The sequence below is a fragment of the Geotrypetes seraphini genome, chromosome 8 (genome assembly GCF_902459505.1).
Source record: "Geotrypetes seraphini chromosome 8, aGeoSer1.1, whole genome shotgun sequence".
NCBI classification, from domain to species: domain Eukaryota; kingdom Metazoa; phylum Chordata; class Amphibia; order Gymnophiona; family Dermophiidae; genus Geotrypetes; species Geotrypetes seraphini.
In genome coordinates, this window is record NC_047091.1 from 160,550,307 (window position 1) to 160,565,301 (window position 14,995).

General features: G+C 41.2%; 1 protein-coding gene across 17 annotated transcripts in view; it reads right to left on the bottom strand.

The window, feature by feature from the left end:
- Window positions 1-14,995, bottom strand: part of ATXN2 (ataxin 2) — a 735,162-nt gene that overhangs the window by 304,210 nt on the left and 415,957 nt on the right. For all 17 annotated transcript variants that reach the window (XR_004540365.1, XM_033955181.1, XM_033955177.1 and 14 more), the window contains one exon: window positions 2,447-2,629. Coding sequence is in view for 16 of the 17 variants with exons in the window: in XM_033955181.1 (XP_033811072.1) it covers window positions 2,447-2,629 (183 nt within the window). In the remaining variant the exon portion in view is untranslated. The remainder of the gene's footprint in view (window positions 1-2,446; window positions 2,630-14,995) is intronic.

Here is a 14,995-nt window from a genome sequence, read left to right on the forward strand (position 1 = left end):
TTGCTACTCCTTGGGTTTTGGCCAGGTACTAGTGACCTGGATTGGCCACTGTGAGAACAGGGCCACTGTGAGACTGAGGGCTTGATGGACAATTGGTCTGACCCAGTAAAGCTATTCTTATGTTCTTGAATCTTCTGCTCACTGTCTGATCCAGAGCATCCGGCGGAGAAAGCATAGGCTGACAGTTTGCGCATAACCCTGATGAGATCATAAAGAGAGTCTGCTATATAATCTACCTCAGATAGGAGCATTTAGGGATCTTTGTCACCTTCTGAGGCCAGGACTCAAGAGAGACAGGTGTGGCAAGCACATGCCACATAGGAAGCCGCTGCTTCTGCTTTAACCTCTAGGGCTGAAGTTTCAAATTGATGCTTGAGGACCATGTCCACTTTACGGTCCTAAGCATCCTTTAACATCACTCATTAGGCAAGGAGGTTCCATTTGATGACCTGTGCCACCAGAAAATTCACCTTTGGCTGAACAAATAGCTGTTGGAAATCCATAGTCTTAGCCACTCATAGGGACCCTTCTGGTGACTCCCAGTGGTCCATGACCAGCTTTGTGATGTCCAGATTCAGGGAAAGAATGCGGCTGGAGCAACTGAGCCTTTCATAATTCAGCAATGCGGCAAGGGGGCTGGAGGAACTTCCAGCTTCATTTTTGTAGCGAGGTAGAAATAATGCCTGAGAGCACAGAGGTTTTGAACAGCACTGTGGGGGTCTTCTCTCAGATCCAGGGTCACTACTGCTTCTTGATCGTTGCTCTCATGCAGAGAACCAAACTCTTCCACTCAAACTGCATCCTGGGACAATAGTGGCATGGAATTGGACTTTCAATCCTCCTGGTTTATTTTAGACTGAACCGCTTGGTCCAGTTCTGTGTCCTCATCAGGTTGGGGCTGAGGGGAGATCCCCTGTGCCACCAACTTCGTTGTACAGATGCTCAGGATCCTTGGCAGTTCAAACAGGTATTCCAATTAAGGCTCACAAAATTCAGGGTGAAGACTTGAATTGGGTCCTCAAGCACCTCAGCAGAGACCTCCTGCCAGTCCTCCTGGGCTCCACGATCACAGAACATCTGTGCTTGGTCAATGCACCTGCGCAGGGCTCTGGAAAGGATCTATTCCCTTGGAAACACACCTCCTGAAGATCCCCAGCCCAGGAGGACTCAGAGGAGGTTGAGCCCAAGGCTTCCATCCCACCCCTGTATGTTCCGTCACACGCAGGACATAGATTTTCCTCAGCCGGCCATCCAGCGCAAACCTGGCATGATTTAAGGGTAAGAAGGCCTAAGGGCTACATCCCTGTCAATTTTAAATAAATAAAATCAGAGTTTTGAGGCTGAAGGAAGCTTTAGAAAAAAGAAAAAAAAGATTGTTTAAAATCCAAGGTTACCACAAGTAAAATTGCACCAAAAACAGCCCATGGGGGACTTCCCTGAAGTACAAAAAAAATGCAGGGAAAGAGGTTTTACAAGTAGGATAACTGGGCTTTGGCTACAGAAAACTTCAAAATTCACTTTTGGAGACCCCCCCAATTTTTCACTGTACCATGTGCCTGTCTGCTTCAGCTTAGGAATTCAGCTGGGATAAATGGAGAACTCTGCATCACAGGATCACTGGACGAACTTGGTCTTCGCACTGCCAGTTGAACCGAGGTCAGACTAAGCCTCAATCCTTGGAAACCTTTTTGCCATGAAGGAGGGGATGACCATGCAGCCAACCCATAATGAATCCCAGTCAAGTTGGGAAGGAGCCAAACAGTCTGCACTCAAGCTCCTGTTAAATCAAGGATGCAAGCAGCTACACAGGGAATGGTCCCTGAGCTCAAAAAAATACAAAAGCAGACTGTCTAGCTAGGTGTCTCTTAGGGCTGATCCTGTTAGAAACAGACTTCCACAGCACGAGTCTGAGTCTTCTCCCAGACAGATGAACCAACAAGTGGGAACTCTGGGTACTGAGCCTCCGACTAGCCACTTAGAAAATATACCCAAAAATAATAAAACCGCAAAACAGAGAAAAACTTTTGAGCAACTTGCTTGAGGGGGGTGGGGAGAGGAAGGAGCAGCTCCCTGGGAAGGAGGTAGAGTTCAAAAGATGATTGATAGTTTTCTGCAAGCAACTTGCAGGTTCAGATGCAAAACCCTAGCGTTCAGGACCATTAGACACATTATATTAGGAATAACCTTACCAGAATGAGCATGAGAAACAACCTGTATGTGATATCTGGCAAGAACGGGAAATAAAGTGGTATAAACAACCATGATAACTTTGCATCATGCCTCAACTAACCCCCAAATTGAAAGACTAATCCAGATTGCTCTACTATAACACAGTTGAAGGTAATATCAGCAAACTAGGAACTAAATATTAGTAAGTCAGAAACAATTAGCTAATAATAAATGAACTCTGAAAATGACTATACTGTATTAATCAAATTTCACTTACCACCACTAACAACAGATGACCAGGTCCCACCTGAAGAGTTGTTTCGTGCCACAGGAGGAGTGGCTATATCTCCTGGTGCATTATGAGATACAAATTCTAAGCTACCTGAAATTGTACCCCTGCCACCAGAAATTCTGTGACCTCTAGGGTGCCGTTGTGCCTTAGGAGACATCCTTGGAGGCCCTGGAAGGGGGGGAGGGAAATGTTCCATATAAGTTAAATGCAATTCTCTATATATAAGCAGTTAATTGGTTTCATTTAATATGAATCTATTCTAGATACACCACCATAAAAAGTATTTTCCTCACATCTTTCTTTCAAAACACTTATCTGTAGAAGTCTGAAAAAACAAAAATGACCAAACTATCCTATGACTTCAATCTGGCATAAAGCATGCTTCAGAACTAATCATCAGCTTACTCATGCCAGAACTATTCACAGAAGCATTATTATCAAAACTATTTTTCTTCAATCAAAACCTTTCAGTGACATTAGTTAGCCACTAAGATAAACCATCTATTGAAGGAAATTAACAATCAGTGCTCCTGCTAACCTATGCAGAGATCTCAGAATGTTTTTTTGTTTTACCAACTGTCATTTAAACCCAAAAACTAGAACTTCACCAAGCTTGGTTGGAGCCCCATCTCCCCTCCTCACTGTTCCAAAAAAAAAAAGCTGGATCCTGCTCAAGCTAGCTAGAAATTCTCAAGTGTACCTCTAGACCAGTGGTTCTCAACCAGTATGTCACCTGGTGTTTTCCCAAAAGGTGGGATATGTGTCACAAAATATTTGGTGTGCACAGCAAGTCTCTGTTTTCTGTACAACCATCAGTGCCTGCAAACTTGGAAAACCAGGTCCCTATTTCTGCTTCCCCACTAACCCAGAAAATAACTGCTGCCTCCAATTCTAAGTAAAAATGCTACAGGTCTGTTGTCCATAGATTGTTTGCTATATACAGTAGTTTCCAAGTAGTATATTCACAAGTTTTTCTGTTGCTTCACAGTATCTGGCAGTGGAGGGAGTATGCATTGCTGTTACTGAGGTGACACTAGGATTTAAATATATTTGTTTTGTTGTATGACAAATAAATCTGGGACTGATGTGTTGCATACAGCTTTTTGATATGGGATAGGCAAATTCATAATAAACTTACAGTCAAACAATGAAATGTTTAGGTGTGGTTTGTTCAGCTGTGAATATTAGTGTTTGGTGTGTCATATACACGAACATTGTCAGGTGTGTCACAACAAAAGAAAGGTTAAAAACTACTACTCTAGACTAAAATAGTAGTTTCTATTAACTATCAAAATATAGTGCAAACTGAGGGCTAGATTTATTAAAAGGGTATAACTTTGTGCTAACACATTCACATTAGTTATTGCACATTTACTACATTAGCATGCTAATTTGGTAACACACTTTAGAACTCTAGATCTGAAATTGTACATTGAAACACTTATTGGATTTTTTTTTTAATAGCATTTTAAATCCAAATAAAGAGAGATTATGTATTTAACCTTGGTATCTTTTCTAGTAGATAGGTGTGTCATTCTGGACAAGCGTGTTATCTCCCCATGTGAAACATATGCAGAAGAAATCCACTCTGGATTTTTTCAGTGATCCTCCTACTTCACAGGGAGCTCTACTGCCACCTGAAATTAGTACCCAAGCAAAACAAAAGCTCTATCGATATAATGTGAAGTAAGGACCAAAACAGAAATTTCCTAAACAAATCAACTGTTCTGCTTAAACATACTAACTCTTGAACATCAATGAACAAGTAACAGCCAATAGAAGGAGATCAGGAAGTACCCCTGTAGACACATAAACATAACAGAATTCTTCAGGGCCCAAAGAGCTGACTGGCATCCAAGATACAAACTTGGAGAAGCATAAAGAGAATGAGACAATAAGCAGGTGCAAGAAGGACAGGAAGAGGGTCCAGAATGACACACCTATCTACTGGAAAAGATATTATCAAGGTAAAGACAATTTCTTTTACCAGTGCAATAAGTATGTTATTCTGGACAAACAGGATGTACAAAAGCAGTCTCAGAAAAATAGGGCGAGCTGACTGCAGCAATCCATAGCATTGAAAACCCATAGGCATAGTCCTCTCTTGCCATAACATCCACCCTGTAAAACTTTGCAAATGTGTTTAGAGTGGACTAAGTCACAACTCTACAAATCTCCTCTCGAGAGACTGCTCTAGCCTCTTCCCATGACAAAACTACACTTATAGTTGAATGCGCCTTAATAGAAGCAGGGGACTGTTTTCCCACAGAGAAAGAAATGGCCTTATGGATCCATATGGAAATTGTGGCCTTGGAAGTAGGTGCACCTCACTTAGTTGAGTGAGTCAGCTCAAACAGATAGTCAGAGACCCTAAATTCGTTGGTGACCTCTAGATATCACAGAAGCACTTTGCTCACATCTGACTTCTTCAAAATGCAGTCCTGTTTCAACCTGTAGGATGAAAGACAAGTAAACGCACCTCTTGGTTAACATGAAACATCAAAACCACCTTTGGCAGAAAAGAAGGAACATGATATTCCAGTTTCCAAGATCTTAAGGAAAGGCTCTCTACAAAAACGAGCCTGGAACTGACTCGTTGCGCTGAGGTCACCGCAACCAGAAAAAACAATCTTTAATATCAAGTCCAAGAGGGACACTTCTTCCACAAGCTTGAAAAGAGCTTTGGTGAGACCTCAGAGAACCACGTTAAGGTCCCACAAAGGGAACGGTGGCTTGATCGGTAGTCTGATGCGAAGAGCACCCTTCAGAAATCTGGCTGTCTGGATGACATTCCAGCATAGATCTATGGTCTCGAGCTCTGAAACAAGTCCAACAAGATGGACCTGAAGTGAAGCCATGGTGAAACCCTTGTCAAGGCCAGCTTGGAAAAAGGCTAACACTATCAAAACCAGAGCTGAAAACATCTCCACATGCTCTTGGGCGCATCAATGCTGAAAAGTTTTCCACACTTTAGCGTAGGCAGAGACTAAGGGTGGCAATGACTACTTCGGAATACCCTTTGCACTTTAACACTTCGGGATCAAGAGCCATGCCTTAAGAACAAAGCAATCCAGTTTTTCCATGCATACTGGAACCTGCGAAAGGAGGTCCGGATACACCTGCAACCAGAGGTCATGGCCTGTTTAAAGATGCATCAGATCTACATACCATGGCCTGCGAGGCCAATCTGGAGCCACCAGAATGACTCTTACCTGATGAACTGCCATCCGTTGAAGGACACAGCCATCATGAGCCAGGGATGGAAGTCATACAACAGGACTCCCTGAGGCCACGGCTGGACTAGAACATCTAGACTCTTGCTTATGAAGAATCTGCCTGCTTTCTTTTTCTTCGCTGTTGCCATGAGGTTGAAGTGTGGATGACCCCAGCGCATATATGGTGATTGTCCCATATATGGTGATTTGGTATAGGATGGGCTGGGGAGGGCATCAATGGAAACTCCAGTAACTTGAAATATGAGGATGTTACTGGCCAGAATTTAAGGAAGATACCCTTCAAACAGGATGGCTGAATAGGCTAGAGTGAGCTTGGATGGCAACTTCAGCATTTGGAACCCTAAGACAATACCAGGTGGACTTTACAGTCTATGACCCAGAAATATCAAAGGAGACAAGTTAATTTAATCATGTATTTGTAATGGGTATAACTAATGGGCAGACTGTCAATAGCGCCTGTAGATGATGCTCTGCCTAGTGAAAGAGTATGCAGGCTTCCAGAGAGATGCACTCCTGGTGTCTCCCTGGCAATTGACATATCCTACCACTGTAGCATTGTCAGAGAAGACTGACCACTTCTGCAATTTCACCAGAGCCAACAGAATAGCTCGCAGTTCTAGCTTGTTGATTGACCATTTTTTCTGAGAATGCACCCAATGCCTCTAGATTGGATGATGATTGCAACAGGCTCCCCAGCCCAAGATTCAGGAATCGGTTGTTACGACCACCCAGGAAGCAATCTGCAGAGGCATGCCCTTGGATAGGGACTGAGGGTGGAACCACCAAGCCATGCTGGCACAAGCGACTAGCATCCGGAGCAGAGACTTCTGTAATAACATCGAAAATACTCGGAACCCCCCGCCCCCAATAAAAGGGAAGAACAGAACAAAAACACTCCTTCATGCAAAAGGGAACAACTGCATGTGGCAGTAGAGCTCCCAGTGAAGTAGGAGGATCACAGAAAAAAAATCTGGAGTAGATTCCATTTGCATATGGTTCGCAGCCATAGGGAGATAATCTGCTTGTCCAGAATGACACATCTATTCCACTAGAAATAATTATGCCTCAGAAATACTAACAGGAAGAAAAGCAGACATTGTTCAGAAATGGAGATTTAAATACTAAGAAAACACTCAGCACACCTGTCTTCTAAATCATTTTTAAAACGTTCTGGATTTTTAAATTAAAGATACTGTTCTACAATGAAATTAAATGGAGGGTGCAAGAAAATTAATTTATTGGGTGCTTATAATTTTAGGAAATGAAGCTAACTAGCTGTCCAAACAGAAGAGAATTTAAGATATGATTAGTATATCTGCAAACTGGTCTTACTATAAAACTATGCGAAAATGTTTTGAATGGAAAATTAGGTTCTTACCTATAATCTTCTTTCTGTTAAAGGACATAAGAGTCTGTACTCTAGGTGAATTACCTCTGGTAGTGAGCTGCTTGCTTGCTGAAGGATGCCAATGACATCTTTCAGCTCCTCCTCCTACACCATTGTAGTGCCCTCTCAGTTTGTACCACAGCAATCGATATCCACTATATCAGAATAAATCAGAAGGAGGGGCATGGGGAACATCCCTGAAAATACAGTACACTTCTATTCTCCGTAATTCATGAAAAAGAATAATTAGCATGAACAAATAACATAGGAGTACCAATGAACCACCCTGCTGTGTGCAACTAACAAACACATATAGAGCTCAGGAACTCAACAACATATTACCTTATTAGCCATATATGATTACATATTCTTCCAAATGACAGAACTCCAGTTCAGGAATATAGATTCATCTGAGGTAGGATGCAGATGCACTGAAAACTGACAGGGCAGGTTCGTACAGACTCCTATGTCCTTTAACAGAAAGAAGATTATCCAGGTAAGAACCTAACCTTCCATTCTGTAGCAAGGACATAGGAGTATGTACTCTAGGTCAGTGTTCTTCAACCTTTTTACACCTATGGACCGGCGGAAATAAAATAATTATTTTGTGGACTGGCAAACTACTAGGACTGAAATTTAAAAACCCCATTTCCGTGAGCTCAGTCCCCGCAAACCAACTGATCCCATCCGTACAAGCCTCAGTTATGATTTTATATTGAATGTATTTTATTAAGGTATAAAAAGAAACAATATTCTGTACAATTGTCATTTTATAAATACAAATAATTCAGAGCAAGGATCAACAAAACACCTGTCTCCCCTCCCCTTCACATATATCCCCTCTACTATCAAGAAAACTGAATAAGCTAGATTATTACAGAATGCTACACGGAAATATCATGCTAACAGAATACCGCAGTCGCACATGACAGGAATAGTGTTAGAGGAGTGCAACTAGGGCAAATGCCCCCTGGTCAGAGAGAGCCCTAAGCCAGCTGGAAGCTAAAGAAGCACTACCTGTGCTTTGCACTTCCCAGATATGTCTAAAACCAGTTCTAGCAGGATATATATTTCAAATCTGATATATTCTATATTTTTTTCTACCTTTTGTTGTCTCTGGTTTCTGCTTTCATCTTCTTTTCACTCTCTTTCTTCCAGCGTCTGCCCTCTCTGTCTCTTCCATCCACTGTCTGTCCTTTCTCCCTTCCATATGGTATCTGTTTTCTTTCTATGCCCCTCTCCCCCTTCCATCCAACCTGCGACCCCTCTCTCCTTTTTACATGATTCAATTCCAGTTTCACTGCTCTCTTCATTTTTATCTCTCCTACACCAGATCTGGTTTCTTTGTCCCTCTCTGCTTATCTCTCTGCTGACCCCTTCCCATCATCAATCTCTCTACTTTCTCATTCCTGTCTCTCTCCTTCCCCTCCTCTAATCTCCCTGCCAGCTGTTTACTTCCATTTTTCCTTCTCCCTTCCCTCCTCCTCCTGTCCAGCAGTAACTTTCTTCCCTTCCCCTCCTCCCCTCCGAGCAGCATATCTCCTTCTCCTTCCTTCCAGGTCCAGTAACAGCTGTCCCTTTTTTCCCTTGTCCAGCAGCTTCCCAGCCTCCTCTCCCAGCACCTCTCCGTACTTGCCAGCACAGCGATTCACTAAGGCAGTCTTGGGTCCTTTGATGGGTCACGCCGCCTCTGAGGAAAGAGGAATTTGCATCATCAGAGGCGGCTGCGACTCAGCAAAAGTGAATCACTGCGCTGGCAAGTACCGAGAGCTGTTGGGAGGGGAGAAAGCCACTGTCAGAGGCTCCCCACGATCCCGCCAGCCCTGTGCGGACCGGCAGGAAATTGCAGCTTGTCAATCTCACCGGCCCTGCGCAGACCGGCACCAGTCCACGGACCAGCAGTTGAAGAACACAGCTCTAGGTAACATACCAAAGCAGTGGCAGATGCCTAAGGTAGGACAGATGAGCCTACCCACAAGACCAAGGACCCAAAAGTGGGGTCCTCCTAAAGCTGATATGTCCACTCTGTAGAATCTTGTAAAAGTATGGACAGTAGATCATGTAACTGCTCTAAAGGTCTCTTCAGGGAAACTGCCCAGGACTCTGCCCAAGAAGACATCACAGGCAATGTACGTTGATGAAATTGCCATACAAATCCATCTGGCAATAGATACTTAGAAAGCTGGTCTGCCTTGTCTCGACTGGTTAGAACAAAAAGATGATCAAAAGATGAAAGTCATTGGTCTGTTCCAAACAATGGAGTAAAACTCTCCCATGTATCCAGTCTCTGACGTCTTATCTTGCTGAAGGGCTGTCAGGTAAGTTTCGCCTCTTTGTGGATGATACCAAAATCTGCAATAGAGTAGACAGCCCAGAAGGTGTGAACAACATGAAGAAAGACCTAGCGAAGCTTGAAGAATGAGCTGAAATTTGGCATCTAAAATTAAATCAAAACAAAACTGAGAGATAATCAAAAATAAAGAGAATTAAAAAATAACAAATATATTAGAACTAAAGAATCCCTTATAAAAAAAAACTACTTATACAAACAATCTCAAAAATAAATGTCATGCACAAAAAGTAAACAAATTTATAAATACCTTATATACTTTATTAGCTTAATTAATTTCATTAGTTTCATTCTTATCATAAAAATATATCGAAATGCTCAGAACACATACACAAACATAGTTAAAAGACATATACGAGTGCAAATATAGATATAAAATACAAAAACAAAGAAGGCAGAGGGGATGCACGTTGTCCATAAAATAAGAAAATAGTAGATGACTTAACTGAAAAGTCCAATAGACTCGATGAGGCACACGGGCATCCCAGCCATCTTTGAAGCAAAACCAAGTCAAATCCAAATAGAGAGCAAAAAACAGAAATACTAAAGTGCTGATGTGCAATAGTGACTCCAATGATATGCAATTGTAAGTTCAATAACGTGACGAATATCTCAGTGTAAAACAGGAACAAACTTGAAAGACATTCCACTGTAGTAAAAAACGAGCTTGAAAGACGTTCACCCAAAGTTGTAAATGCAAAAAAGGGGCCTAACCGGCACCCAATCTCTTGCCCTTCCTCGACACAGGTCGTATTTCGATAATATCTTTGTCAAGAGGAGGAACTAAACTGAAAATGAATAAAATATGCACCACACAAACGTAAAAAAACAAATAAAACACATACTAAACAAAATAAACCTACAACAAGGCAATCATACCGGGTGGAGAGTCGAAGCCGGAACTCCCAAGGGCAAAGCTTGGCTAGCGGAAGTCATAATGGCTATAGAGGGAGGGCGGAGCCTTAAATAACCAAAAAAAAAATAAAATAACTTTAATGCAAGAAAACAAGCAAACACATGCTAACCATTAATGAAGAACCAGCCACTCAACCTCTCTATTGAGGTCATTAGGTATGACTGTTCGCCATGCAAAAATCAAGCGCTGCTCCTGGTAATTAAGCAAATGAGATATCCCCTCCGAGGTTGGCAGTGATTGTTTGAATACGCAAAACCGTAAATCAGATAAATCATGATTGCATTGAACCCAATGGTCCACCAATGGGGCCTCAGTTTTTAGAGATCTAATACAGCTCAGGTGTTCAGCAATACGAGCTTTAATATCTCGTTTAGTTTGACCAATGTAGAACATCTGACATGGGCAAAAAATGCCATATACGACTTGAGCAGAATTGCAATCCGTTCTTTGCTGTAAAGTAAACTGTATATTAACATTAGGAATCAAAACCCTATCAGTGCTCATAGAATAATTGCAATATTTACAATGATTACAGAGGGTATGACCAAATACATTTCTGGAAAAACCAGCAAAGAGGTCAGAGTGTTTTAAACGTTCACCCAAATTTTTGCCCCGTTTAAAAACAAATCTAGGGCGATTGATAAATTCAGAATGATAACTCAATAAATGCCAATGGTGACCAATAATATTCTGCACCTGGGCAGACAAAGGAGAAAAAGGTAAGACACATGTAATTCTGCAATCCAAAGTATCACTAGAAGATCTAGGGTAAAATAGCCATTGGCGGTCAGCATGGGATGCGCATTTGACCGCACGTCTCATCACGCCTAAAGGGTAGCCACGTTGTTTGAATCTACGTGACATGATCTGGCTTTGACTTTTAAAGTCACTCTCAGAAGAACACAACCACTTAAGTGAACGTTTAAAACACTCTGACCTCTTTGCTGGTTTTTTCAGCAATGTATTTGGTCATACCCCCTGTAATCATTATAAATATTGCAAATATTCTATGAGCACTGATAGGGTTTTGATTCCTAATGTTAATATACAGTTTACTTTACAGCAAAGAACGGATTGCAATTCTACTCAAGTCGTATATGGCATTTTTTGCCCATGTCAGAAGCTCTACATTGGTCAAACTAAACGAGCTATTAAAGCACGTATTGCTGAACACCTGAGCTGTATTAGAACTCGAAAAACTGAGGCCCCCGTTGATGGACCATTGGGTTCAATGCAATCATGATTTATGGTTTTGCGTATTCAAACAATTTACTGCCAACCTCGGGGGGATATCTCTCATTTACTTAATTACCAGGAGCAGCGCTTGATTTTTGCATCGCGGACAGTCATACCTAACGGCCTCAATAGAGAGGTTGAATGGCTGGTTCTTCATTAATGGTTAGCATGTGTTTGCTTGTTTTCTTGCATTAAAGTTATTTGATATTTTTTTTGGTTATTTAAGGCTCTGCCCTCCCTCTATAGCCATTATGACTTCCGCCAGCCAAGCTTTGCCCTTGGGAGTTCCGGCTTCGACTCTCCACCCGGTATGATTGCCTTGATGTAGGTTTATTTTGTTTAGTATGTGTTTTATTTGTTTTTTATGTTTTATGTGGTGCATATTTTATTCATTTTCAGTTTAGTTCCTCCTCTTGACAAAGATATTATCGAAATACGGCCTGTGTCGAGGAAGGGCAAGAGATTGGGTGCCGGTTAGGCCCCTTTTTTGCATTTACAACTTTGGGTGAACGTCTTTCAAGCTCGTTTTTTTACTACAGTGGAATGTCTTTCAAGTTTGTTCCTATTTTACACTGAGATATTCGTCACGTTATTGGACTTACAATTGCACATCATTGGAGTCACTATTGCACATCAGCACTTTAGTATTTCTGTTTTTTGCTCTCTATTTGGATTTGACTTGGTTTTGCTTCAAAGACGGCTGGGATGCCCGTGTGCCTCATCGAGTCAATTGGACTTTTCAATTAAGTCATCTACTATTTTCTTATTTTATGGACAACGTGCATCCCCTCTGCCTTCTTTGTTTTTGTATTTATATCTATATTTGCACTCGTATATGTCTTTTAACTATGTATGTGTATGTGTTCTGAGCATTTTGATGTATTTTGATGATAAGAATGAAACTAATGAAATTAATTAAGCTAATAAAGTATATAAGGTATTTATAAATTTGTTTACTTTTTAGGCATGACATTTATTTTTGAGATTGTTTGTATAAGTAGTTTTTTTTATAAGGGATTCTTTAGTTCTAATCTAAAATTAAATGCCAAGAAATGTAAGGTCATGCATTTGGGCTCCAAAAACCCAAAGGAACAGTACCAGTTTAGGGAGTGAAGAACTTATGTGCACGACAGAAGAGCGGGACTTGGGTGTGATTGTATGTGATGATCTAAAGGTGACAAAAAATGTTAAAAAGGGGACAGTGAAAGCTACAAGAATGCTAGGGTGCGGAGGCAAGATGGCGGCGGAGACGGAGCAGTGAGAGAACGCTCTGACCAGTGTTTGATACTGCCTAAAGAAGAGCATGGTTAAGAGGAAGGGGAAACCGCATTTGATTCCAGCCGAACCGACACTCCCCCCGGTATCGGAACAACAAGTTTCCTTTTACTGACAAGTGCTAAAGAAGACCCTCGGAGCAGTGGCGAGCAGCAGACAGGGGATTTCGCCCTCAGTGCAGCTGAAGCTGCACTGAGCCCCAAAGACCGCGAGAATCCACTCCAACCTAGAAGTGAAGTGCAGAGGTCGATGGGGAGCTTAGGTACGGATACCAAAGCAGTTGCCGTCGGAGGCTTCAGTGCTGGGACATCGCTTCTCACTACATCCAACGTGGAGCAGTTACCAGCTGGGGAAATCGGCACAGGAAAAACTGTAGAAGGGGTAAATAATACACAATTGACTTTGGTAAAGGATAACCTAAATATTCATCAGAGAATGGAAAGACTTGAAAACTATGAACAAAGATTGAATTTAGGATTTCTGAACTTTCTGCAATCCTCTCCATTTCGGCCTATAGAGATGTTAAAGAAGTTTCTGAGAGAAGTCTTACAAATCCCTGATGAATCCATGCCTCCGATAACTAAAGTGTATTACATTAACTTGGGTAGTCCTCTGAAAAAATTAAATCCAGATCAGAACCAAGTCTTGATGTTACTGGCTTATTGGAGAACTCTGATATGGCTTTAAATAAAGCAACACTTATTGCTACTTTTGCATTGGAGTATGACAGAGACTGGATCTTATGAATGTATTTTATGGTTAAAGATGTAAAATTTAAGGGTTACTCTGTTAAGATATTTCCTGACCTTTGTAGGTCTACTCAACAGAGAAGAAAAGCTTTTTTAGCCTTTAAATATTAGGTAGTAGACCTTAAAGGGAACTTTTTCCTGCAATTCCCTTGTATGTGCATTATTAAACTAGAGGAGAAAATGTATGTATTCTTTAACCCCGACCATTTGAAAAATTTTCTTGAATCAAGGAAACCTCCAGTTCCAATAGCAATCTCTACTCCCTCGAAGGGGAATGAAGTGGAAGTTAATTGATAATTAGCACTTAAATCTGTCAGTTGGAAATCTAGCTTTTCATGTTTAATTATATATTTCCCTGTGTTTTTCTTATATCTTGCCTCTTCTTGGTTTATTTCTTCTTTAATGAGGTCTAAATAGAGAGACAATAATTGTATTGGAGAATCATTCTCTTTATTATAATTATTTTTTCTTCTCATTGTAACTCTATTTTCTTAGACAAGATTGTAAGTATGCTTGCAAAAATTTTTAAAAATTTCAACAACAACAAAAAAAAAAAATGCTAGGCCAGAAGGAAAAAGGAGGTATTGATGCCCCTGTATAAGACTCTGGTAAGATCTCATTTAGAATACTGTGTACAATTCTGGAGACATCACCTTCAAAAAGATATAATGGGCAGCTATTTTCGTCACTGACAGAGCATAGGCAGAAGCGAGTAAGATTGCTTCTGCCCTAATGATGCCTCTAGACTACCAGGGAAACAAGGAAGGCAAAGGGTATGTCTGGTGGGTCTGGGAAGGAGTTGGTGGTACCTGTTCAGGGAGGGGGGGTAATGATGCCTTTTCTTGTCAAGGGGAGGGGGGGGGCGCTGAAAGTATTTTTTAAATTAAAAACAAAAGAATAGCATTTTGGAATAGTATTTCGGGGGAACTCAAATATAAACTGAGACCCTCCCAAAGCAATCCGGACAATTGGAATTCGGATAATTAGCGTTCCACTGTACATAAAATTCCCATTGAAAAAAGAAAGCTTGTTATGACATCCCAATTCTGCAGAAGAGATCTTTTAAATAGCTGTAAAAAAATTAATAAATTCAACCACATCTAAGAAACAAGCTGATGCAGTCTACCCAATGCAATTTTCTGAATTAGTGCCCCCAATAAACCCTGGAACAGATTTTAAAAACCCAAGGCACCAAGAAAATGGGGTGTTTTTTTTGTTGGCCTATGTAGTAATAGTATTCTGAACCCACTTTCTCAAAAACTTGGTCACATCTGGATGAGATGCCTTGTCCACTCAAGCTCAGAAGCATGAGAGATGCTCCTGCCAGGCTTTTCTCTAGTCCAACCTGAAGAAAAGCAAGAATCACCAGAATTGGAGTCTTGAAA